The 24,750-nt window shown below is 36.2% G+C and overlaps 3 protein-coding genes and 2 non-coding genes across 5 annotated transcripts; 4 read left to right on the top strand and 1 right to left on the bottom strand.

Moving 5' to 3' along the window:
* Positions 1-12,206: 12,206 nt before the first annotated feature.
* TRNAM-CAU (transfer RNA methionine (anticodon CAU)) lies at positions 12,207-12,290 on the top strand. Its single transcript is given in 2 exon segments — positions 12,207-12,244; positions 12,255-12,290. It is a non-coding gene; the product is annotated as a tRNA-Met (tRNA).
* A 76-nt stretch (positions 12,291-12,366) lies between these two features.
* TRNAM-CAU (transfer RNA methionine (anticodon CAU)) lies at positions 12,367-12,452 on the top strand. The gene is given in 2 exon segments: positions 12,367-12,404; positions 12,417-12,452. It is a non-coding gene; the product is annotated as a tRNA-Met (tRNA).
* A 12-nt stretch (positions 12,453-12,464) lies between these two features.
* On the top strand, positions 12,465-16,066 carry LOC145011768 (guanine nucleotide-binding protein-like NSN1). Its single transcript, XM_078970499.1, has 9 exons — positions 12,465-12,598; positions 13,261-13,508; positions 13,585-13,693; positions 13,894-14,067; positions 14,171-14,388; positions 14,577-14,853; positions 14,940-15,119; positions 15,242-15,459; positions 15,550-16,066. Exons 1-9 carry the CDS (start codon positions 12,580-12,582, stop codon positions 15,916-15,918), a joined length of 1,812 nt encoding a protein of 603 aa, XP_078826625.1. The 5' UTR covers positions 12,465-12,579; the 3' UTR covers positions 15,919-16,066.
* Positions 16,067-17,203: 1,137 nt separating this feature from the next.
* LOC145008007 (vesicle-associated membrane protein 722-like) lies at positions 17,204-19,122 on the top strand. Its single transcript, XM_078966617.1, has 5 exons — positions 17,204-17,586; positions 18,252-18,393; positions 18,478-18,598; positions 18,663-18,725; positions 18,855-19,122. The coding sequence occupies exons 1-5, from the start codon at positions 17,397-17,399 to the stop codon at positions 19,002-19,004; spliced, it is 666 nt and encodes a 221-aa protein (XP_078822743.1). The 5' UTR covers positions 17,204-17,396; the 3' UTR covers positions 19,005-19,122.
* A 56-nt stretch (positions 19,123-19,178) lies between these two features.
* On the bottom strand, positions 19,179-21,722 carry PANC (pantoate-beta-alanine ligase). Its single transcript, XM_078966616.1, has 4 exons — positions 20,889-21,722; positions 20,106-20,219; positions 19,523-19,645; positions 19,179-19,421 (listed from the first exon to the last, which is right to left on the bottom strand). Exons 1-4 carry the CDS (start codon positions 21,471-21,473, stop codon positions 19,284-19,286), a joined length of 960 nt encoding a protein of 319 aa, XP_078822742.1. The 5' UTR covers positions 21,474-21,722; the 3' UTR covers positions 19,179-19,283.
* Positions 21,723-24,750: the final 3,028 nt, after the last annotated feature.

The following is a 24,750-nucleotide window of genomic DNA, read 5'->3' as shown; positions in this document are numbered from 1 at the left end:
TCTCTCTGGAGTTTTGGAGACTTTTGAAGGCCAAGAACCCTTGAAGAACATCATATTTTTACCTCTTGATTCTTGCTTAATGTTTGGTACAAATTTCTCTAACTTTGTTTCTTTGTGTTTAGCCATGCTTGGCTAAACTAATCTTGGTTGACTTTTGTTTAATCCTTTGAACTTTTGTTGAATGTTGAAGAATCCATGAACATGTTCTTGAATCTTTATGGAAATGTTTTGTGTTTTAACATCTTATCATTACTTGTATGTTTTAGTTCATGAGTTTAAATGTGTTTGTGGTGATTAGTTGGCTAATTTCTTGATTAAGTAAAGGATCCTCAAATTAGCAAGCAACAAATGATTTTTGTGTTGTTTTTACTTCACACAATCATAAAAACATTTCCTCCAACATGGTGGTGAAAGCATTTGACCCCTCTTGGATTTAGTGACTTTTTGGTTCTTAATGCTAGTTGACTTTCACTAATTACATGCTATTTGGAATTAGTGACTTTGACTAAGGAAATTGTTATGAGCTTCTCTAGCCATTTCAACAATTAAGAAAAGTCTAGGTAATCTCAAGCTCCTTGGATTACTATAGCCAAATTGAGGATTTAAAACAAGTATTGCACCATTGAATTCTAATGATATATTCATCAAAAGTCAAAGTGAGAAAACTTTAAGTCAACCATCTTTCCCTTATTGATTTTACATCAAATTCTTATTTTTGTTGCAATTGTCTATTTAAATCATAGTTAATTCTAGTTAGCATCAAGTATTCAAAACACAAAAACCCCCCATTTTATTTTTATTGTTATTTTACAAGTATTTTTACAAAGAGATTTTTCATAGAGTTAGAAATTGAACCAATCTCCGTGGATTCGATCCCTTTACCACTATACACTATTTTAGTGTGTAACATTTAGGGTTATTATTTGTGTTGGCCTCGACAACCACCAAATTTTTGGCGCCGTTGCCGGGGATTGGTTTATTTTTAATCAATTTGTTTCTCTATGCCTAGATCTCATTGTGCAGGTACTCAAATTTAAATTCCTGAAATTAAAAAAAAAAAAAAAAAAAAAAGAAGTATGGTTCGGAGATGAACACTCCTTGCACCGAAGAGCGACTTTCTGAGCTAGCTCAGTTAGTTATGATGATTGAAAGTGACCAAAGTGTGCAGCCCACACCTCTTCTTTGCGATTTTTGTGCCCAAAATGGACATCATTCCGACATGTGTTCATATTTACAAGGAGAATGGGGAGACGTGCAAGAGAAGGGAAGCTACTATTTGTCAAACCAATCGAGTTATGATCAACCTCAACATGATCAATGGTGGGACAACAACCAAGTTTGGGGAAATAACCAATACCAAAACCCATACCAAACTTGGGGAAATAACCAATACCCACCAACTCCACTGTTCCAAGAACCCTATCCTTACCCTCCTCAACAAACTGAAACGCCAAGCATGTCCTTAGAGGACATTGTTAAAAGCATTGCCACTTCTACCCAAATTTTTCAGGAAACAACCCAAGCTAGCCTCAAAAGCTTAGAGCAACAAATAACACAAATTGCTCAATCAATTAGTTTAATGGAAGCTCAAGACAAATTACCATCCGAAAAGAGCCCATCGCATAGTGCATGTTCCATTCCTTTGAATGGTGAGAAAATTTTTTATGGCCCAAGAGTGTTATATGAAGAAGAGGAAGAAGAAGTAGAAGTGGAAGAGGTTGTCAAAGAAGAAGAAGAAATTGAAAAAGCTGACAATGAAACTATAGAGGAAGTGATAAGGGTTAATGAAAGAGAGGTTGAGCCGCCCACTACCATTAAGAAACTAACTCCATTGGTAGACCAACCACAAGAGATGGAAGCGATAAATTTGTCGGACTCTTCAAAGGATACGTATCATAAGAAAGAAGACGCCCAACCGGTCACCTACTCAAAAACCATGTCAAAGAAGGAAGAGTTGGTCACCTTAATGAACAAGTACAAGAAAGAATATGGTTGGATGATTGCTATTATCAAAGGTTTGAGTCCGGTATGGTTCTCCCGTAAAAAGAAAGTCAAATACAAGAAAAGAGTCTCAATGTAGGTGTGGAAATTAAAAAATGTCGACACGGGGAAAATTTACAAGGTTAATGGACATCGATTGAAGCCATTCAATGAAGTTTTTGATTCAAATGTCCAAGATGTCGTCCATTTGGACGCCCCAAAGTGTTAAAGTGAAGTTTGGAGGTGTCTCGCCAAAGACGTTAAAGAATGGCATTTTTGGAAAGCATTGTGTTTTTGTGTTTTTAATTTGAATAAATGACTTTTGAAGATGCTTTTGGGATTCAAAAGAATTGTTTTTGAAGAAATCAAGAGTTTCTAGGTTTTTGGGGCCTTCCAAAGCGAGAACGGGTGAAAAACGAAGAAAAATGAAGCAAAAATGAAGATCAGGATCAGGGGGTTGCGCGACCCGCGTGCTGTTGCGCGGGTGGGTTGCGCGGCCAGGTGTGATGAAGCGACATTGGCCCAAGACTTAACTGCAAGGTCTGCGCGACCCGCGTGCTTCACTGCGCGACCCGCGCACTGTGCTGGGCAATTTGGGCTATTTTTGGCTATTATTTGACCAGGTGTTGACCAAAGGTTTTAATGAGTTGACCTTTTGACTTTTCTTGACCAACATTGACCGAAATTGACCCTTTTTGACCCATAGATTAAAAAGTTCAGCTTCTCTTCTTCTTCATTTAATCATCTTGACCTCCCACTCCATTCCTCTCATATAACCTTCCAGCACCCACCTCGCTTGAAAATTCAAGATTGGCGGAGTTCTACCGGTCGTAATTTCACGAAACCACCGCCACAGACATTTTCCGCCGCCCGACCCTCCGATTTAGGTCCTTTCCGCCCTTTCCTTAAGCATTGAGGACAATGCTTGTTCTTAAGCTTGGGGTGGGGCATTTCCCTTTTTTCTTACTCTTTTTCATGCATTTTTAGTTAGGTTGCATAACATATTAGTTTAAGTTAATTTGCATTCATTTTTTTTTATTTTATTAAATTTTTAAAAAGATTTTATTTTCTTCTTTTCTACTTTTTATTTTTTGCATAACATTTAGCTTAAGACATTAGCATTCATGCATTTTTGTTGTCTGTTTATTCTCACCTCTCTTGGATGCCATGGAACAAGTTCACAGTTATTGTATCATTATTGGTCCAGGATCTTGTTGCTATCTCACCCATCGAACCGGGACCACTAGCTGCAGTTTGGGATTTCATACTTGGGATCAGATGCTGGTAGCTTAAAGGGGTAAGTGATCATGGACAGGTAGTTTTCATGAAGAATTATGCATACAATACTAACAACTGTAGGATATACTATAGCAATGGGTGTTCTTAGCCTTGCGGTCACTACCGCGGAGAGGATCACACTTGATCATGTTTGAACTGTTAGGATGAAGCATTGGTGCTTGTCCCCGAGTAGAATCCATATCCGGTCTCTTTACATCACCATATCTTTTTGCGATTTTCTTAGAATTTAGAGAGTCTTTTAGTCCACATTTGGACATCTTCATTATCTTTGAAAAACCACAAGTTTGAAAAGGAGCCTACATTACATCTTTATGCTCCACACATGGTCATTTCCACACTTAGGCCATTCGGATTATATCATTACCCTTTCGGTTCCACCTACACACCTTTGGGAAAAAAAAAAAAAATACAAAAAAAAAAAAATACAAAAAAAAAAAAAAAAAAAAAAACAAAAACAAAAACAAAATGAAGCATGCAAATTTTCAGTCGCAACTATCTTAGATAGGTGGCCGGTTCAATTATTGAACAAATTTCCCAACATCTTGGTCACCCGACGTTTGATATTCATTTGTATAGATTTGTTTTATGGTATATAGATCGAGTTATATTTTTTTTTTCTTCTTTCTCACAAATTGGTGATGTTGGAGAGACTGTCGAGTCGGATACTACGGGAGGTTTGGGCCAACACTAAGTGAACTGATTCCTACAACGGTGCCCGAGCGATTAAACCTAGTTACACATGAGAGAAACCGGCAAACGTGAGATCAGAGTGTACACTTAAAGAAGAGCTCCACCCGAGCCCATCCAGTTGCTTTCTCCCTACTACAGATGTTCTTTATTGTATACATGTTCCATTGAGGCTGCGACTGCTCATCCCTCCTTACTCACCTAAAGGAGTTATCCTGGCTGTGGTTTATGGTTCCATTGTCATCGGATGAAAAAGTTGTGGGATAGCAGCGAAATCAGTTCTGACCATGTTGACTAACATCGAACAGGTTCCATGGTTCTATCCATTCTTTTTATTTCTAGGGTAGTTCATCCCAAGTTCATTTAGTCTTGTCTTACTTGAGGACAAGTAAGGTTTAAGCTTGGGGTGATTTGATAGCTTCATTTTATTTACTTATTTTTATAGTTTATTTTAGTACATTTCATTTGCATTTTAGTTAACTTTCATGCATATTTTCCCTTTTGTTATTTTTATGACCATTTCGGGGTACTTTCTAGTTTCTTGAGCATTATTGCAGATTTTCTTGGAAACTAGTGGGGCGGCACTCTTGCGAGGCGATTGGGCTTGAAGGGAATTGGAGATTTCATGCTTGATGGCTATGAAGGTGATTCATGGGGTGGACTTGTCAATTGCTTGAAGGCTTGGAAGAATTGAGCTTTAAATTTGAAAGATGCGGGGGAACATTCAAGCGTATGAAAATTATTAATCGGGCGAGTTCACGAGCTTTGGAGGATTTAGAGAGGTCAAATTGGGCTTTAAATGAAGAAAAACTTGAAGAAAATGGGCTAGGAGGTGATTGGATTCGATATGGGCTAGTGGGATATGCTTTAGAGGCCCAAAATCTCAAAGGAGCCCATGTCAGGTACCACCCGCGCAGCAGCACGCGGGTCGCGCAAGGCCCTGCAGGGGCAATTTCGGGATTCCTTCTTTTGAGCTATTTGAGGAAGGTTGGTGCCCATCTTTTGCATACACTTGCACATCCGATTTTTGGAGATTCTCTCTGGAGTTTTGGAGACTTTTGAAGGCCAAGAACCCTTGAAGAACATCATATTTTTACCTCTTGATTCTTGCTTAATGTTTGGTACAAATTTCTCTAACTTTGTTTCTTTGTGTTTAGCCATGCTTGGCTAAACTAATCTTGGTTGACTTTTGTTTAATCCTTTGAACTTTTGTTGAATGTTGAAGAATCCATGAACATGTTCTTGAATCTTTATGGAAATGTTTTGTGTTTTAACATCTTATCATTACTTGTATGTTTTAGTTCATGAGTTTAAATGTGTTTGTGGTGATTAGTTGGCTAATTTCTTGATTAAGTAAAGGATCCTCAAATTAGCAAGCAACAAATGATTTTTGTGTTGTTTTTACTTCACACAATCATAAAAACATTTCCTCCAACATGGTGGTGAAAGCATTTGACCCCTCTTGGATTTGGTGACTTTTTGGTTCTTAATGCTAGTTGACTTTCACTAATTACATGCTATTTGGAATTAGTGACTTTGACTAAGGAAATTGTTATGAGCTTCTCTAGCCATTTCAACAATTAAGAAAAGTCTAGGTAATCTCAAGCTCCTTGGATTACTATAGCCAAATTGAGGATTTAAAACAAGTATTGCACCATTGAATTCTAATGATATATTCATCAAAAGTCAAAGTGAGAAAACTTTAAGTCAACCATCTTTCCCTTATTGATTTTACATCAAATTCTTATTTTTGTTGCAATTGTCTATTTAAATCATAGTTAATTCTAGTTAGCATCAAGTATTCAAAACACCAAAACCCCCCATTTTATTTTTATTGTTATTTTACAAGTATTTTTACAAAGAGATTTTTCATAGAGTTAGAAATTGAACCAATCTCCGTGGATTCGATCCCTTTACCACTATACACTATTTTAGTGTGTAACATTTAGGGTTATTATTTGTGTTGGCCTCGACAACCACCACCTATTCATACTGGAAGGAAAATCACATCACACTATTGAAGTCCTGCTGATAAAACCATAGTTGTTGGATGACAGATTCCCGGTCCGTCGATATCAAAATAACACCCAATTAGTGATTGGGTTCCAACTCATAGTCATAAGTCCATGCTTGGGGGTAAAAACTACTCTTAAAAAAACTAACTTGATCGTCGGAGCGACGTCTTGGGAGAACACTTGGTCGTCCTTTAACAATTCTTTTGTGATTGTGTTATCGGGGAAGAATCTAAGTTAGATCCATCCTTAAATATCCAAACCATCTGCAAACATATCTTAACATTTGGCATCATCCGGATCCTTAGAGTGATACAACCAATAGACGACGTTGGTTCCCTGCATAAGGGGTATCTAAGCCCAACAGTATCTGGGATGGCAGTAGAAGCTCTATTCAGAAAGCACGAACCAGTCCACATGCTGATAACACAGATCTCGCCAATTACGATAAGAACACTAGAACCAGGGTTCCATAGCAGTTTCCGACAATTGTCATCGGATATCTCATCACCTCGGATGGCGATATCACATCCCAATCTGTTGCAGACGAATCCATATGACGACACTGAGGTATTCACTATCTCTAACTCCCGTAAGAGAAACACACCTCACCACACAGAAAAACGAGATCGAGGCACTCTCAAGAAACCTACTCAACATCAATTTCTCGAGCAACGATCCTATACCATCAATTTGGGATCCACAAGACCTACCCCTCATATCAGGATTAATTCGTAACATGAAGGTCCACTGAATATACATTGACAATGGTAGTTGCTCTGATATAATCTATAAGAACTATTTCCAGCAGCTACCTTACACGTGGAAGGAGGGGATCCAACCCTCAACTAGTGGACCATTAGTAGGATTCACGAGGCATAACTTGTGGCCACTAGGAACAGTCGAATTCTCTGTGATTCGATACCCAACAGAAGACAACATTCTGCTTGGACGATTAGCAATCGCTTTACTGCATCTCATACCATCGAAGATACATGACATCATTAAATTCAGCATATGCCAGGGATCATAGGTGATCCTCACCACAAATACCAGAGCACAACATTGCCACCAAATCATAGTCACCCCATAACTCCTGCGCGCACCAAAGAAGTCCAATGAAGGATGTTTCACCGAGCAACACCAGATAAACATGGAGTATCCATAGTAGCTCGTGCGAACCGGCGCCTACTTAACAGACGAAACCAAGGCACGACTGGTGGCGCTAATGAGTCAATACTCCATCGTATTTCGATTGGAAGCCAACAGATCTAACAAGCATCGATCGACAAGTCATAGAACACAACCTTAACATCGCATCTGGAAGTAACCCTGTATAGAAAAAGAAGCGAGGACAGGCGACAAACCTCAATAGGGTTATGAACTCAAAAAGTAGCCGATCTGGTGAGTGTTGGCATACTCAGGGAAGTAATGTTCCCAACATGGATAGCAAACCTGGTCATGGTAAAGAAAGCCAATGGGCATGAAGAATGTGCATAGATTATTAAGATCTCAATAACACATGCCGAAAGGATTGTTATCCTCTCCCGGATATCGATCAGAAAGTCCAATCACTTGAAGGTTTCCGATTTAAATGTCTCCTCAACGCATATAAGGGCTATCACCAGGTGCGGATGAAGTGAGAATATGAAGCAAAAACAACCTTCCATACCAAAAGGGCACCTTCTGCTATCAGAAAATGTCATTTGGGCTAAAAAACGTGGGTGCTACTTCCAAGAGGCTAATAGACAAGGTATTCGCTAACCGAATTGGACGGAATATCGAAGTCTACATCGACGATATGGTAATTAAAACCTGCAATGAAGAGATGTTACTCCAAGACGTAAAAGAAACCTTCAAAACGCTAGTCAAAACACAAATAAAGTTAAATCTGGATAAGTGTACTCTTGGAGTCGGGAAGGGCAATTCCTTGGCTATCAGGTGACCAAGGAAGGGATCCTAACCAATCTCACCAACAATACAAGAGTTCCTCGAGTCGAAAACTCCCCACAACCATAAGGGCGTATAGGAGATTTGTCACACCCCAAAACCATGAACGGCGGAAACATTATGGGGCGGAGGACGTCATGTACAATATCACAACAATGAAAAGTAGTAAACAAGCAACAACACCATCCATTGCATTAATAATATAATTATTATACAAGTGTGTTCTGTCAAATTATAATAGACACTAGAGCATAAATCAAAATGAAAGATGAGTCTTGAACAAGCTCCATCTTCTCTAAACCTTGCATCGGTACCTGTTTATGTTTGACCTGAGGATGCAAGTAATTTTGAAAGCGAGTATCAACTTTAAAGTTGGTGAGATCATAAGCATTTTAGTGTCTTAATTTGTGCGTAAGTATTTGTATGTATATGAACTTTAAGTATTGAAAATGTATAAGAATTGTAAGTATAAAAATGTTTGTAAAACAACTGTAAACGTTTGAAAAACCCTAGAAATCCCTATAATTTCTACTAGTAACAAAAGGAGTCTTCTACCAAGACTTAACTGTTCTCAATGTAGCCTTCTACCAAGACCTAACTGTTCTCATGTAGTCTTCTACCAATACCTAACTGTTATGAATGTAGTCTTCTACCAAGACCTAACTGCTTTGAATGTAGTCTTCTATCAAGACCTAACTGCTTTGAATGTAGTCTTAGTATTACCCTTTGGTACTAGGGTAACTGAACATGTTAACTGAAGACATCCGTAGATGTACATTTACCTCTGTTGCTAACAACTGGGTGTAGGAATAGTTAGTCCCTTAAAGTATACCTATAATGGTATCAACCGTTGACATCCGTGGATGTGCTTTTACCTCTGCATCTTACAGAGGTTTTAGGAATGGTTAATCCCGCAATGTATCCTTTGGTACTAGGATATTTAATCCAATCTATCTCGTCGATTATGTGATTGAATCACAAGGTAAAGATAAGTATGAGGATTATATAACAGAATCTATACATATAAAATGTACTAATGATTTGTGTATGTGTACTCATGTATATGTATCTATGAAAGTGTAATGTAATGTTCTGCGTGTGCTAGCTGTAATGTGTTCTCTCTATCTAGCAAGTATAGTAATGTATTGTGTGTACTAGCTGTAATGTGTGTTCTCTCTATCTAGCATGTATAGTAATGTATTGTGTGTACTAGCTGTAATGTGTGTTCTCTCTATCTAGCAAGTATTGACTCATGAATGAACTGACACATTGTATGATATCGCATTATAGTAATAGTTCTAGTATCTTCCTAAACTACCCCCGTGGTAGTTTACTAGTAATCTAACTGGTATGTATAGACATGGATGTATACCCTTGCTACCCAAGGGCATTGGATGAACTGGAAGGACCTTTATTACTATATATGTACACATAATATATAACTAATATTTAAACGACCTTCGGACGGGTACCCGATATCCCACCAGACCACATCTCAAGCGCGAAAAGGAAATAGGGTGGATAGCCTTCCTAAGTCTTTTGAACATTCCTTATATAAATATACATATATAGGCATGCAATTTATAGTATAAAGCATAAAGTAAGTTTTGTAAAACCTTTGAACATAATTATTATCTAAGAAAAGATCAACGTGGTGTCCATCTATAAAGCGGTTTGAATGCATGGGTTTGATAAAACAATGTAGTATAAAGAAACATTTGCTTGAAACACAATTGTAAACAAGTTTGAAATGTAATATACAGACTAAAATGTACAGTGTAATAAGGAGTTTTAATCATATAAAATGTTTATGAAAATCATTTGAAGAAAATTGTTTGGTAAAATGGCTAATGAGTAGCCAATCATTTGAATGCTGCTTACTAATCACATGTGAATGATATAGTAACTAGCATGAGTCTACTTGTATCCCCCCATAAAACATTTAAAAATGGTTAGAACATTGATTAAGGGGTATGAACTCACCTGTAGTAAGTGGATCGGAAGGAAGTGTCGGATGAGTGCTTGGTGTCAAGTGGAGACTTAGACACACACAAAGAATCTAACAACATATAAGGATATATGTATATACACAATTAGTCTTTAAACAACTAATAAACAAAGTTAAGACACTCCAGGACATGTTAAACACTTTATACAAGTGTTATAAGTCTCAAGGGTTGCATCTAAGTGTTGTACGGAAAGGCTAGTATGTTTGGGGTTCAAGGGTAAACTCCCTTGGAGTTTACGGTTCTCATGACCATTACCCAAGGAGTTTACGGCAGTAAACTCAAGGGTTTACGGTCGTAAACTCTACACTTTATGACCATTTGTTGGTTTGAAGTCTTCTAAGCTATTCCAAGCATTCCTACTTCATGATTTAGCCTTAGGAAGTGTTGTGTGGCATCAAAACACTCCTAAATGGAGTTTACGGTCTAAGGACCATTTCTCCATGAGTTTACTACCTTAAACTCCTAAGTTTGGTATTTGGCGGTTTTCAAGTCCTTAGCTCAAACATGGCACTAGTATAGGTTAGATTCTAGCCATAAGGAACAACCATGGGCCATTTATGGGACATTTACACCACATTTGAGGTGTTTACGGTTTTGGGAGATCCCCAAACCGTAAACACATAAAAGTATATGATTTTGGTGCTTTTTGTGTGATACACTCATCAACGATGGATCTAGACAAGTCCCTAAGGCATTGTAAAGCATCTAGACACCCTAAAGCACCCTAAGGCACTATATTGGGTGTTTACGGTTTTGGGAGCCTCGTAAAACCGTGAACACCTTGTTCTTGGTGTTCTTGGGACTTTTCCTTGGTATAAACATGAATAGCAAGCTTAAAATGACTCTAGGATAGAAGTACTTACGTAGAGGAAGCTTGAAATGAACTTTACATCCAAGAACACTTAGTGTGTGTTCTTGGTGTTTTTGGAAACTAATCAAAACACAAAAATGGATGGATTAAAGGATGTACAATCACTAGATTAAGTGATATACTAACTTAAAAGGGATAGAAACACTTACTAGATTGAAGATTTTGATTAAAAACTTAGATGATACTTGAGAGGATATTTTGGAGTTTACTCTTTTGATATTTGGGGAGTAAACACAAATGACTAGCTTTTTGGGGAGTAAACTCATACATAGGTATGAGTTCACGGTTTTTGGGTGATTTTTCAACCCAAACATAAAAGTTTGGTCGGGAATTTCTAAGACGCAAAGTGTTTGCGGTTTTTAAAATTCAAAACCCGCGACGACACTTTCTTTCACCCGTTCGTTTAAAAATATTATTAAATAATCAAACGAATTTTATATTTCTTGAAAATAAGAAATAATGACTTTTACTTATGATACGAAGTGGTTGACTTTTAGGGTTTGACCGAATGAAATTTCGGGTTGTCACAAGATCAACGGTAGGTTAATGACTCTTGGAAGGTTCATTGACAAATCCGCAAAGAAGGAGCTTCTTCTGTACCAAACACTCAAAGGATGCTTAGACAAAAAGCAATTCAAATGGACAGAAAAAGCGGACGTGGCCTTGCAAAAATTGAAAGACGCACGACAACAACTCCTGACTCTTGCCTGTCCACTTTTAGGGGAGACGCTACAGATGTACTTAGCAGCGTCTGAGGAGGCTATATCCTTTATGTTAGTGGTGGAAAGGGAAGGCAAACGGCTGTAGAATGTGATAAGAAACGTGGTTGTTTTTTTAATATTTGTATACTGCTGCAAATCTTAAAAAATTAACATAAACTGATTTTATAAATCGGAAATAGTTTTTTTAATATTGAAAAGTTAATAATGTATGACAATTCAACAAGAATTTTTGATATTTCAGAAAAAATAATATATTTCAACAAAAAATAAAGATATTTTAGCAGAAAAAATTACATTTCATTAAGAAATTATCACTATTCAATATAAAAAAATGTAAAAAAAATCATCAAGAATAAAAAAAAGTGAAATATGATTTCAACAACATATAATCAAGATTCATAAAAAAAAGAATAAAAGATTGGAAGAGACAATACAAGTGTTGCGCCAAACAAAATATACGTAGAGGTTTTTATTCTGAAGACTTCTAAAAAACAAACAACTACGAGATGAAAAGTGTTGTGTCTGTTTTGCGCCGCGCAGTAATAAGAGGTTTGAAGAGCTTTTTTTTTTTTTACAAAAAACAAACAATACCTAAGTTTTATTATAAAAACAAAAAAAAATAAAACCAAACAGCCAAGAAATTTTAATATCGGTAAACTGCACGTGATAAACATCTGGGGTGGTGGCGCAGTTGGCTAGCGCGTAGGTCTCATAGCTAAGAGTTATCCTGAGGTCGAGAGTTCGAGCCTCTCTCACCCCATTCTTTTTCCTTTATTTATTTTCTCTAAGCTCTTTTCTTCAAGTTGATATTATAATAAAGTCGAAAAGCAACACATGGGGTGGTGGCGCAGTTGGCTAGCGCGTAGGTCTCATAGCTAAGCGAGTGATCCTGAGGTCGAGAGTTCGAGCCTCTCTCACCCCATTATCTTTTTCCCCTTCGCGGCCTTTTTTATTGTTGAGCCTATATTTATTCGGCACCTTTCTTCAAAAACCCTAATCTCCTACCCTAAATCCCTCTGCAACTTCCAAAAAACCGGACCAACATTATAATGGGGAAACAAAGCAAAAGTAAGCAACTTCAGATTTTTTTATCTTTTTATCTGCTCCAATTCGGTTGAACATATGTGTATGTTTTACATGTTCGTTTTTATATCATGTATGTGTTGGTATGTTGGTGTTAGTTATATTCTATGTTGGGTCGACTGCATGCTTCACATATTTTCCTGCTCAGATTCGATTTAATTTATGTTTGCGTGTTTAACATAAATTCTGGTTCTGTTGGTTTCTTCTGCTCGAATTCAAATAGGATTTATGTTGGTATGAGGAATCCAATTGAACGTATTTATGTTAGTCTGCGTGTATAACAAGTTTGATTGAATATTTATATTTATGGTGTAACAAGTCGTCTGCTCAAATTCGAATAAATGATTGAACGTTTATAGATTACACTGTGTGTTTGACAATTTTTCTGCTGAAATTTGATTGAATTTTTCTGTGTGTGTATTGAACAAATTCTATTGAATGCATATATGTGTTTCAGTATTATGTTCATATGTGGATCTGTTCTGTCTGTGTTAACCATTCCTCTCCTCAAATTCATTGAAAGTGAGTAAGATGAAACGGATAGTGGATAGTTTTTCTTCTCAAGTTCTATTGAATTTATGAGTGATTCCCTTTGCTTTTCTGCTCAATATATTTACCTGAATGTGAATTTGCATTTGAATATGTAGAGAGCAAGAACAAGAGAGTCACTCTGAAGCAGAAGAACAAGGTGCTAAAGAAGGTAAAGCTGCACCACAAGAAGAAGGCCAAAGAGGCAAAGAAGCTTGGTATGAACAAAAAGCCTAAGGTTGACAAACACGCTGATAACAATGATGACTCGCCTTTGAATGAAGAAGAACTCAAGGCTCTCGAGGCACGTCGTGCAGCTAAGGCTCTCAATGGAATCGAGCACAAAAAGGCTGCAAGCCAAGAGAGGGTATTTTAGTAATTAAAATATTACTGCTATTGCCACAGCGCTTTGGCCTGAAAACTTACATCAAATGTCTCTTCAGGTTAAAAAGAGGAAGTTGGGACAATTGGATGAAGATGAAGATGGTGATGATGATATCACAAATCTGCCTGAAGCCCATGATGATTTTACAGTTCCGAGTAAGATAAGGGGTAAGTGACTGTTGATCTCAATCTATTTGTTAGATTTTATTTGATGATAACTTAACTTGTAAATTGTATTAAATAATATTCTGACCTTTCATAAACTGCCCTTTATAACTCTAGATAAATGTCTCAATAGCAGTTTGCTCTTCCTCCAATGTAAATCTGGTTTTGTTACCTTTTTTCTTAAATTGTTCTCGTTTACACAGACAATTCAGAGAGATCTTTCTACAAGGAATTGGCAAAAGTTATTGAAGCATCAGATGTCATCTTGGAAGTTCTTGATGCTCGGGACCCACTTGGTACTCGTGCTGCTGACATGGAAAGGATGGTTATGAGAGCCGGGCCTGAGAAGCATCTCGTTTTGCTGTTAAATAAAATTGGTAATATTTTCGTCTCATTCGTCTTTTTATCAAAACGAGGCCTTGATTGATCTGAGTGTTTTTTGAGAAACTGAAACTTACTAAAATGGAACATGGAAATCAGATCTTGTTCCTCGTGAAGCTGCTGAAAAGTGGCTCAAGTATCTTAGAGAGGAGTTGCCTGCAGTTGCTTTTAAGTGCAGTACACAAGAACAGAGGTCAAATCTTGGGTGGAAGTCTTCCAAGTCTGCAAAGAAGACAAGCAATCTGTTGCAAACAAGTGATTGTCTTGGAGCAGAAACACTTTTAAAGTTGCTTAAAAATTACTCAAGAAGTCATGAGGTATGCATATATCTAGCTGCATTTTAATCTTTTCCTTGCTTCTTTCACATAACATACTAAATGTAGTTGATAATATCTTGTCATTAGACAATAATATGGTTACAAACCAAGATTGTATTTGTATCTTAGAAAGGATGTATGTTTCTACTTTCTTGTAATTAATCTGATACATTTGAGTGTGAATACAGATTAAAAAGTCAATCACTGTGGGTGTAGTTGGGCTACCAAACGTTGGTAAGAGCAGTCTAATCAACAGTTTGAAGAGATGCCATGTGGTGAATGTGGGGGCGACACCTGGACTGACAAGAACCATGCAAGAAGTCCAGTTGGACAAAAATGTTAAACTTTTGGATTGCCCTGGTGTTGTCATGCTTAAATCTGGATCCGGGGATAATCATAATGATGCTTCCATTGCACTTCGCAATTGCAAAAGAATTGAAAAGCTTGAAGATCCTGTTGCCCCAGGTTATTTTAAATTTATTTTTTTATATCTTGAAAATACCTGCGTTGTATTGTGTCTGAATGTTTTTTTTGATTGTGGATTGCTGCAGTGAAGGAGATTCTCAAGTTATGCCCTGAGCAAATGTTGGCAAGGATATACAAACTTTCTGGCTTTGATTCTGTTGATGACTTCCTTTACAAAGTAGCCACCATTAGAGGTAAGCTTAAAAAGGGAGGGATTGTGGATATCAATGCTGCTGCAAGAATCGTGTTGCATGATTGGAATGAAGGTTCGTATCGAGTATCGATTATCGAATCTTATCACAAATTTGCATTTTCTACTTGTGGGCCCCCTCCCACTCCCACTCCCACTCCCACATGACATAACAAAAGGTTGTACTGCGTTTGACAGGTAAAATTCCGTATTACACGATGCCTCCAATTAGGAATGAAGGAGTGGTTATGGAGGCAAATATAGTTTCTGAACTTGGAAAGGAGTTCAATGTGGATGAAGTATATGGCACAGATTCCACCATTATCGGAAGCTTAAAATCCCTAGATGATTTTAACTCTGATACTCTCCCACCCAATAATCCCATTGCTTTTGACCAGACTATTATGCTATTTGAGGTTTTTTTTCTTCTTCTTTAACGTTTTAACACTATTCGTTTGCCTTTTTCACCATCAAACTGATCGTTACTATAAAAACAATTTATACAGAAGGATAAACCATCTGGTGATGAAAACCAAGTAGAAAAAATCAATCATGTGGGTGAGGATGAAGCGATGGGTGAAGATGATGATGGTGATAGAGTGGAAGGGGTGATTAAGAGTTCAAATAGTCGACAGAATGAAAAATTGTATGCTGTTGAAGGTGTTTTAAACACAAAGTTAAGGAAAGCTGAGAAAAAGAGAAGGAAAAAGGCTAATAAATTGGCTTTAATGGAAGGAGATGATGACGAGTCCATGAACGATGTCAAAATTGAATCGGGTAATGGGATGAATGTTGATGAGGGAGATGATGACGTGTCAGTTAAAGAGGTCACCAACAATAGATTTGCATTGGCTGATTTGGACGTGGAGCTCTAAGGTTTAAGGTTTTTTATATTATCACTTGGAATTTTGCCGGTAGAGAATGTTTTTACTTTTTATCCAGTTTACGAGGTTAATATATATTTTTTGTGATGGTGTAACGAACTATTTTGGTTTAATTACGAAATTCAGACTTTTTTAATTACATCATGTATTCAAAGTTGACCATTTTCACGATTTTTTTTTTTCCGAATTCTAGAAACTTGAAATAAATACAGGAAGAATTGGGTGGTCAACTCGACCTATTCTTTGTTATATGTTGGTATATTCAGCCACCAAATTATGAAGACCGTTTTAGCAGCCTTCTTTAATTAAGTTGAAATGTAAAGGTTTATTCTGTAGATTATAATATTGTTTCAACACAATAAAGTATATATAAAAAACAAAACGTGTATCTTTTTTCAAAGTTTGAAATGATGATCTTAACATTATCGAAGATATTTAATTTTGCATTAAGTAAGATACTTTAAATAGTTAATAGAAAAGCATAATATTCTTTTAGCATTGTTGCAGACAAAATATGACTTTTTTTTTTCTTCTCGCAAAAGAGGTTTGTTTTCGATTCTACATATGTATTTTAAGTCTTCAAACGGTAATTAGAAATTCTTTTGTTGGTACCGTTGCAAAGCTTTTTGAGGTGGAAGGATGATTATGTTTGTGTGAAAGTATATGATATCTAAATTGTCATTTTATTTAACATTATTTTTAGTAAAATACCTAAAATCCCCTTCGCAAAACTAAAAAGAATTATAGATGAAAGTCGAGTTTATAAATATAACTAATGGCATAAAATAAACACATCAATTAATTGAGAACTCTCTCTATAGCTTCATTTGTAAATTGTAAGAGCAAAATTGTTTGAACTCTCTCTAGCTTCATTTGTAAACCTATTGTACGTTTACAAATATTTAAGGAGAGTGGTTGCGATAAACAAACTACATACGAAAGTGTAACATTTTACCTCATAACACCTAAAAATGTGTGAATTTTGTTATTTTAGGAATTTCTGTTTCAGAGTTTGAATGTTTTTTTTGACTCCGAACCCATTAAAATTTACATAAACGCAAGAATTATTAATAATTGAAAATGACATGTTGACATTTATTTACACAAAATTTATATTTACAACTTACAAGGGATTTATTCAGAGGGAACGTCAATGTGGATCTGAAAAATTCAAATACGTATTCAATGAAACACCGCGTGGCATTTCCGTAATTTCCTAGCGCCTACCCAGGCATTTTCATTAAGCACAACGTCAACAAAACCCCCTTTTTTCATATACGAAAACCCATAGTGTATCCTTTATCTCATTTCGATTTCACCTCTTTCTTTCTCTCTCTTGCATCCTCTCTCTAAGAATTAATCAGCGTCTTCTTCGTCACGCTTGCTCCATTTCGGTGCATCTGTTATCTTCCGGCGGTGGTGCTCGGTGACCGGTTTTATAGTCGTGGGAGACAGAGAAGGAGGTTATTATGGGACAACAGTCGTTGATCTACAGTTTCGTGGCTAGAGGAACGGTGATTCTGTCGGAGTACACGGAATTCACCGGTAATTTCACTAGCATCGCTGCTCAGTGTCTCCAGAAGCTTCCTGCCACCAACAATAAGTTCACCTACAACTGCGACGGCCACACCTTCAACTACCTTGTCGAAGATGGATACAGTGAGTCCGATCTGATCTATTTGTCGTTTTGTTTTTTTCTCGATCTGACCATGCTAATGTGAAATGATAACTTATGATTAGTCGATTTGATTGTTTATTCTTTGTTGTTTCGTATATTGATGCTATTATTTTTAGATGCGTCTCTCCCCTTAACTCTTTTCTATGTTCAATAAGGAACGTACATCTTTACTTTCTCTTAAGTATGCTCGTTTTGAATATGCTATCGGAGATTACTTTTATGGAGTATGAGGATCCTACTAGTTTGATTTGCTTCTTGTTGATGAAATTGATGCCAATGTGCATTTACTGATTGAATGTGAATCCGAGATGCTTGATGTTGCAGTTACTTCTGTTATACTTGGGATCTGCTTTAACCAATGATTTCGTTAGCTTGCTTTAGCTTTAAAAGTAAAGTTCCATTGCACTTTGCACGTGTTCCTTGCAGCAGATTAATTGTTATTTAATTAATAATAATATATGGCTTTGGATGATATGGCAGCGTAAAGGTTAATCTTTGTCTTTACCGAGACTAGTAAATATTTGAGATTTGTTGGCTATAGTTTTTGGATCTTAATCCCTCCCTTCAAAACTTATACATTATTGAAGATAAGTCAGAAGCTGATTGGGTTTTGGATGCTGATTAACTTTATGTTGTGTGTATGAAGCATACTGTGTGGTTGCGGTTGAAGCCATTGGCAGACAGGTTCCAATTGCTTTCCTGGAGCGAATCAAGGAGGACTTCACCAAGAAATATGGTGGTGGGAAAGCTGCAACAGCTATTGCCACCAGTCTCAACAAAGAATTTGGGTATTCTAATCTCACTCTCCATTTTATTCATTTGTCATCTTCTTTTAATTTTTTAATTGGTTGGGTTGGTTTTGATTATCACAGCCCAAAGCTGAAGGAACAGATGCAATATTGTGTGGACCATCCAGAAGAGATCAGCAAGCTTTCTAAAGTCAAGGCCCAGGTTTCAGAAGTCAAAGGGGTGATGATGGAAAATATTGAGAAGGTAAGAAGCTCTAATTTGCAATCAACATAACAATCTATTGTCTAATTTTCTTTTATTACTGTAGGTTCTTGATCGTGGTGAGAAGATTGAGATTCTGGTAGATAAAACAGAGAACCTTCGTTCTCAGGTCTGTCACAAACTTCTTCAGTTTTTTACACATATAGATTATTTTTGAAAATGATAAAAAAAAAGGCAAACATTTTGTATTTTTTAATAATATGTAAAATTACGATATGTTGTTGTTGCATGCATGCAGGCACAGGATTTTAGGACGGGAGGTACTCAGTTGAGAAGAAAGATGTGGTTGCAGAATATGAAGATAAAACTGATTGTTCTTGGAATCATTATTGCTTTGATTCTGATTATAGTTCTTTCCGTTTGTGGTGGCTTCAACTGTGGCAAGTGAAAACATTATTATTCAAATACAATATGCTTCTTTCTTGTTCTTTTTGGTAACTGATTCTACTACATAAGAGGAGGTTTATTATTATACCTTTTATATTGTGAGACCATATTCCATTTCATATTTGTATAGGTTGTTTCTTTGTTGCACTTTTTGATACACATAGGTTCCCATGTGTAATTTATAAATCTATCTAGATTTATTTATTCGTTAAGTTATTTGAGATTGTTGACAGATAAAACATAGGTTCCCATGTGTAATTTATAAGCTATCAGCTATATGCTACAATACATCAATTTCCATGTTGTCGATCAATCTCACCTTCCCAAACCATGCTGCAACACATATAACAATCCCTCCACCTCCACCACTTGTAATCTCTTCATCGTTAATTGCTTCTAGGCTTTCTTGATCCACAATCTGAAACAAACATAAATCCACAACTTTACTACTTTACAACCCAATTTCCTTACTTAAAAAAGAAAAACGAAACCAAGTAATCTATTCTTTAATTGTTCCACCTCAACATAATCAATCTTTCCACCTGCTGCTTTTATACTTTCAATCACTGATCTTCTCAATTCACTACAAATGTTTCTCCCCCCCTTCTTGGCTTCCAATAACGACCGACTTATCGACAATGCCTGCAACATTTTGTAACATATTTCTTTACCATTTCCACAATACACACTTTAACAAACTGTAAACACCAATTAGATCAATTCTTGCATATGGTTTTTGTAAATATCGCAAAAGAACATACCAGTTTGTTGTATCTGTAAAAATATAGATGCAAAAAAAGGAACAATGATGCATCTGTAAAAATATAGTTCATTCTTGCAAACTTCAATGTAATTATGGTTTAGCAATCAAAATCAAGTATGGATATGATAGTTCAAAAACTTCACCACTTGTCCTTTTAGTCATGCTACAAGAAACTATATCAACATCACATTCAATTTTAGGAAACTTTCTAGGTTTTGCAGCTCCTTCATTTATTGTGTACCATCAAATCAACAAATTCGACATCTATTTGAATTTTTTTTTATTACATTTATAAAGAGGACCCACAAGAGAAAAAAAATAAATAAATTGGAAGCTGACCTGTTCTCTTTCTTGGGGTGAAAGATACACGTTACGAGAGCTCATTGCTAAGCCATCTTTGTCTCGTATCATCTCACAACCAATCACCTTCACTGCAAAATCAAGATCTCGAACCTGGAAGCATATATATATATATATATATATATATATATATATATATATATATATATATATATATATATATATATATTAAAACTTTGATCATAAATCCATCAAGATCAATAATATCCATATAAATAGAACTATGAACACACTTCCAGGAACAACTTGAAGCAAAGTACCATGGTCATAACTCGGGATGATATGAACTCCAAACAAAAAAGAAATCATGAATGAGAAAAGAAGTTGCACCTAATCACTCACATGGCAACACAACTTCTACAGCAATTCATCGCAGGGAATCCGACATAATTCACATATGAAATTCCAACAGATAAACCATGGTATCAACATCAAACAAATGAATCATTATGAACCAGAAACCAACTGATACAACAATTTCAAGCTCAGGAACAACATCATTCTCAATTATTCCAACTTCAAAAGCAAGAAAGGAACTCACTGGGCACTCAAACAAACATCTCTGAAACAATTTCATGCAAATTATGAGCATAATTAGCTAGGATTTGATTATTTGAAGGAGAATTACGAATCAGAATGGAAACTCACTCACTCGCACTTAAACACACGTTTCTACAACAATCTGAAGAAGTATATCAACATAATTCCGGATAATTAAGCTTCAAAAAGATGAAAACAATTACGAATCAGAAAGGAACTCACCATTCGTTGAATGATCCGCCATTGCTGATAATCCTTCTTCCCAAAAACAGCAACGTCAGGTTCAATTATATTAAACAATTTAGCCACAACAGTAGCAACACCTCTAAAAAACACAGGCCTACTCTTCCCACACATTCCCTTCTCTAACCCCTCAACCCTAATCCATGTCTCATGTCCGAATCCCCCTCCTCTCTCGTCCTCCAAACAAGACACTACTCCCTCATCTTTCTCTCTCTTCTTCCCACCCGATCGTTCTCTCTCTTCTCCATAATCATACAGATTATAGGGATTGAAAACAACATCTACGCCATCTGGAGTCGACTGGAGTTTTTCAATATCGCCTTGGAAATCAGAGGGGTATGTGGACAGATCTTCATTTGCGGAAAATTGACCGGGATTTACGTAGATTGAGACCACGATAAGCTGTGCGTGTTTTCGAGCTTCGGCGATGAGAGAGAGATGGCCTTGATGGAGGTAACCCATTGTTGGAACTAATCCGATTGTTTTCCCTTGAGCTCTCATAGATCTTGTCCAATTTCTCATCTGTTCTTTGTTTCTGATGATTTCTGGTTCTCTGATTGCCATTTTTGGTAGCGTATTGGAGATTAAGGATAGGCTTCTTTGAGCAGATCTAGGTGGCGGCGGGAGTGAAGAACTTCAAATCGGTAGCGTTCGTTACAAATGGTTGGGACTTGAGATTGGATTGTTCATCGCCGCCGTGAAAGTACAACTCTTGATGCAGTGGTTACAGCCACGTGAAATCCATTTATTCACATTTTATTGGTGTTTTGTTTTATTTGAATATCCGTTATTAGAAAGAGGCTAAATAAAATATTCAAGACAACTCTGAAAATAAAATCAATATTATCGTGACTTTATTAGAAAAAGTAGGTTTCCATAATGGGTTTGATAAATAATTTTTTCACATATCAGGAAGCTCACTTTTGTTATTAACGTTTTCTATTTCTATTGTGTCTAGATTAACAAGAAATAATTTGTAGAAGTATCTCCTATATCATGCATAAAATAGAAAACACGTTCTAAAGAGTATATATATTGTTCAATTTCGTAAGGAAGTTCAGAATACAATGAAATATGAGCATATATACCATCTATTTGAAAAGTTAGATGATAAGATTGATGAAAACTGCAATTTTAAAACTTGAAAAAATATTTCTAAAAAAACCGTCTAGGCATTTCGAGTTATCATAGACAGGTTGGGTATTGAGACATATCACATGTAAGGCAACTTGGATTGCCTTTAAGCAGATCCAAAATGGATGTGTTCTCCTGTGATGATGATAATAATATTTTTTCGTTGCATTACAAGTACAAATCGTAAAGCTTTAAATGTGAGCATTGCCCCCATTGACTCCCATATTTCATCATGTTCGAGATCAAATTTGTTTTATATACAAATATATATTTTGTACCATCTAAATTGTATTATATTACAATTCAAATCCTTATTTGTCACTAATGTTAATACCAATTACACTGAATAAAAAAAAAAACTTGACATTGACATCACTAACATGCTCAAGAGGTTAGGGGTGTTATGTAACATCTCAAAATTATGACCAAAATTTTCATTTTTAGAACCAATCTAAAACCCATAAGTTACATAAAAATATAGTTTCTCAAAACCATAAACATGAATCAGAGTATTCCAAAATCATAAGTCATATAAAAGTCCAGGATGATGTGTTGTACCTATCCTCTGATGTACTTGAAACCATGAAATCAATTTGTAAGAAAAAACTTAGTGAGTTCTCCCAAAATACCATCACACATGCACATATAACAACATGCATATTGGGTCTACAGCCATAAGACTGGATTAACCATGAGCCTACAACATAAGACTGGATTGCCCTCCCGGCCCATAGCTCATGTCTGGATTGCTCCTGAGCCCACATCATAAGTCTAGTTTGCCTTCCAGTAGGGGTGAGCATTTGGATCGGCCCGGACCGGACCGACTCTTGGACCGGACCGATTATGGAGAATTTTGTGGACCATGGACCGGACCGGATGAGTCGTGTCCGTGTCCGTGTCCGTGTCTAGGTTTTCCGGTTTTTGGACCCGTTTGGACCGGTACAAGTTTAATTGCGTAGAGTATAATAAGTAATCTACATTGATGTATAATATTATAATTTGCAAAATTAATACGTTTCCATTTCATGCCTAACTAATCTACATTGATGTATAATATTATAATTTGCAATTTGCAAAAATTAATTTTTCAAATAAACGCAACTAACATATAAATCAAGTTCACCAACAAAAGTTAAACAATCTTAAGACAAACTACAAAAGTATTACCGTAACAACAAAAATCATAGTTTAAACTTTAAAATCAATCAAACTAATAAACTTCATAAACTCATAATCTAATTTTCTATTGGTCTCTTCCTCATATCATTGTCATCCATATGTAACGTATTTAAATCTTGTGCAATCTCTACATAAACACAAATGAAAATATTGTTAGTATTTAATAAAAAATAATAATTGTATAAAAAAAGAATAAAGATTGTAATTTTTTTACCCAAAGCTATATCATCATCGTTCAAGATGTCATCAACGTTGTCAACTATCGGATTTGTAGACTTTATCACCCAATCTTGGGTGCATAAAAAAGCTTCAACTATCAATATCGATAAACTAGTCTGATACTCACTTACAACTCTACCACATGTGCTAAACGCGGACTCGGAATTATAGTATAAAATAATACTAAAAAGCTGAAATATTTCAGCTTTGATAGCTCTACTTTGAAGGATTGTAACTCAGTGAATATAATACCAAAATAAACAAAATTATAGTCTAAATTCATCTACAAACTATAAAATAAATGTTGGAAAAAACCAGAGGTCCATCCAACTTAAAACGAATGAGTTATAGTGTTTAAAAAACATCACAGATTACAAAATCTTGCTGAAAAGCTGAATTTTTTCAGCTTTGATAGCTCTACTTTGAATGATTGTAACTCAGTGAATATAATACCAAAATAAACAAAATTATAGTCTAAACTCATCTACAAACTATAAACTAAATGTTGGAAAAAATTTCCGGTCAATCCGACTTAAAATGAATGAGTTATTGGTGTTTAAAAAACATCACAGATTACAAAATGTTGCTGAAAAGCTGAATTTTTTCAGCTTTAATAGCTCTATCTTTGAAGGATTGTAACGCGGTGAATATAATACCAAAATACACAAAATTATAGTCTAAATTCATCTACAAACTATAAAATAAATATTGGAAAAAACCGCAGGTCAATCCAAGTTAAAACGAATGAGTTATAGGTGTTTAGAAAACATCACAAAAATCTTAATCATGTCCAACCGGTTCTAAACCCGGTAAAACCCGGACCGAACCGGGAAAAAAACCGGACCGGACCGGAGAGAAATCTTAGAACTGAGAACCGGCCCGGGGGTCTAAAAAAACGGTCCGGTCCGGTCCACCGGTCCAAATGCTCACCCCTACCTTCCATGCCCTTAACTTATGTCTTGATGCTCCCAGGTTTGTTGGCTTCCTTCAGAGCATTATTGCCTCAACCCAACTACACTATATTGACATATGCAACAAATAAACATATAACTAGCAAATAAATAATCATGCAGATCTACAAAGTCTAACACAACACTACAACATGACAACATCCTATATACCAGGATACGTCATACAACTGAGTGGGCCAGCATTGGTGCCTTCGAACCACGAGTACAGTGAGGGAAAATTCACCTTAATGTCTGAAAGATAGTTAAACTGAAGGTTACTCAAAATACCGGCTCTACAGGTCATATATACCACAAACAGGGACCAAGCTCCAATCCACTACTCATATCACCTTATTGAC

Source organism: Lactuca saligna, chromosome 8 (assembly GCF_052625555.1).
Source record: "Lactuca saligna cultivar CGN05327 chromosome 8, ASM5262555v1, whole genome shotgun sequence".
NCBI lineage: Eukaryota > Viridiplantae > Streptophyta > Magnoliopsida > Asterales > Asteraceae > Lactuca > Lactuca saligna.
Note: the sequence above shows the minus strand (reverse complement) of the source record. Positions and strands in the feature narration are given on the sequence as shown.

What these genes read in the sequence shown, in the direction of transcription:
- LOC145011768 (XM_078970499.1), top strand. An exon ending in TTTGCTGTTAAATAAAATTG is followed by an intron (nt 14,068 to 14,170) that starts GTAATATTTTCG and finishes CATGGAAATCAG; the next exon opens with ATCTTGTTCCTCGTGAAGCT. An exon ending in GTTGCATGATTGGAATGAAG is followed by an intron (nt 15,120 to 15,241) that starts GTTCGTATCGAG and finishes TGCGTTTGACAG; the next exon opens with GTAAAATTCCGTATTACACG.
- LOC145008007 (XM_078966617.1), top strand. Translation starts at nt 17,397, where the DNA reads ATGGGACAACAGTCGTTGATCTACAGTTTCGTGGCTAGAGGAACGGTG. An exon ending in TGATGGAAAATATTGAGAAG is followed by an intron (nt 18,599 to 18,662) that starts GTAAGAAGCTCT and finishes TTATTACTGTAG; the next exon opens with GTTCTTGATCGTGGTGAGAA. An exon ending in CAGAGAACCTTCGTTCTCAG is followed by an intron (nt 18,726 to 18,854) that starts GTCTGTCACAAA and finishes GCATGCATGCAG; the next exon opens with GCACAGGATTTTAGGACGGG.
- PANC (XM_078966616.1), bottom strand. Translation starts at nt 21,473, where the DNA reads ATGGCAATCAGAGAACCAGAAATCATCAGAAACAAAGAACAGATGAGA. An exon ending in GGCGGATCATTCAACGAATG is followed by an intron (nt 20,220 to 20,888) that starts GTGAGTTCCTTT and finishes ATATGCTTCCAG; the next exon opens with GTTCGAGATCTTGATTTTGC. An exon ending in CACCCCAAGAAAGAGAACAG is followed by an intron (nt 19,646 to 20,105) that starts GTCAGCTTCCAA and finishes AAAATGTTGCAG; the next exon opens with GCATTGTCGATAAGTCGGTC.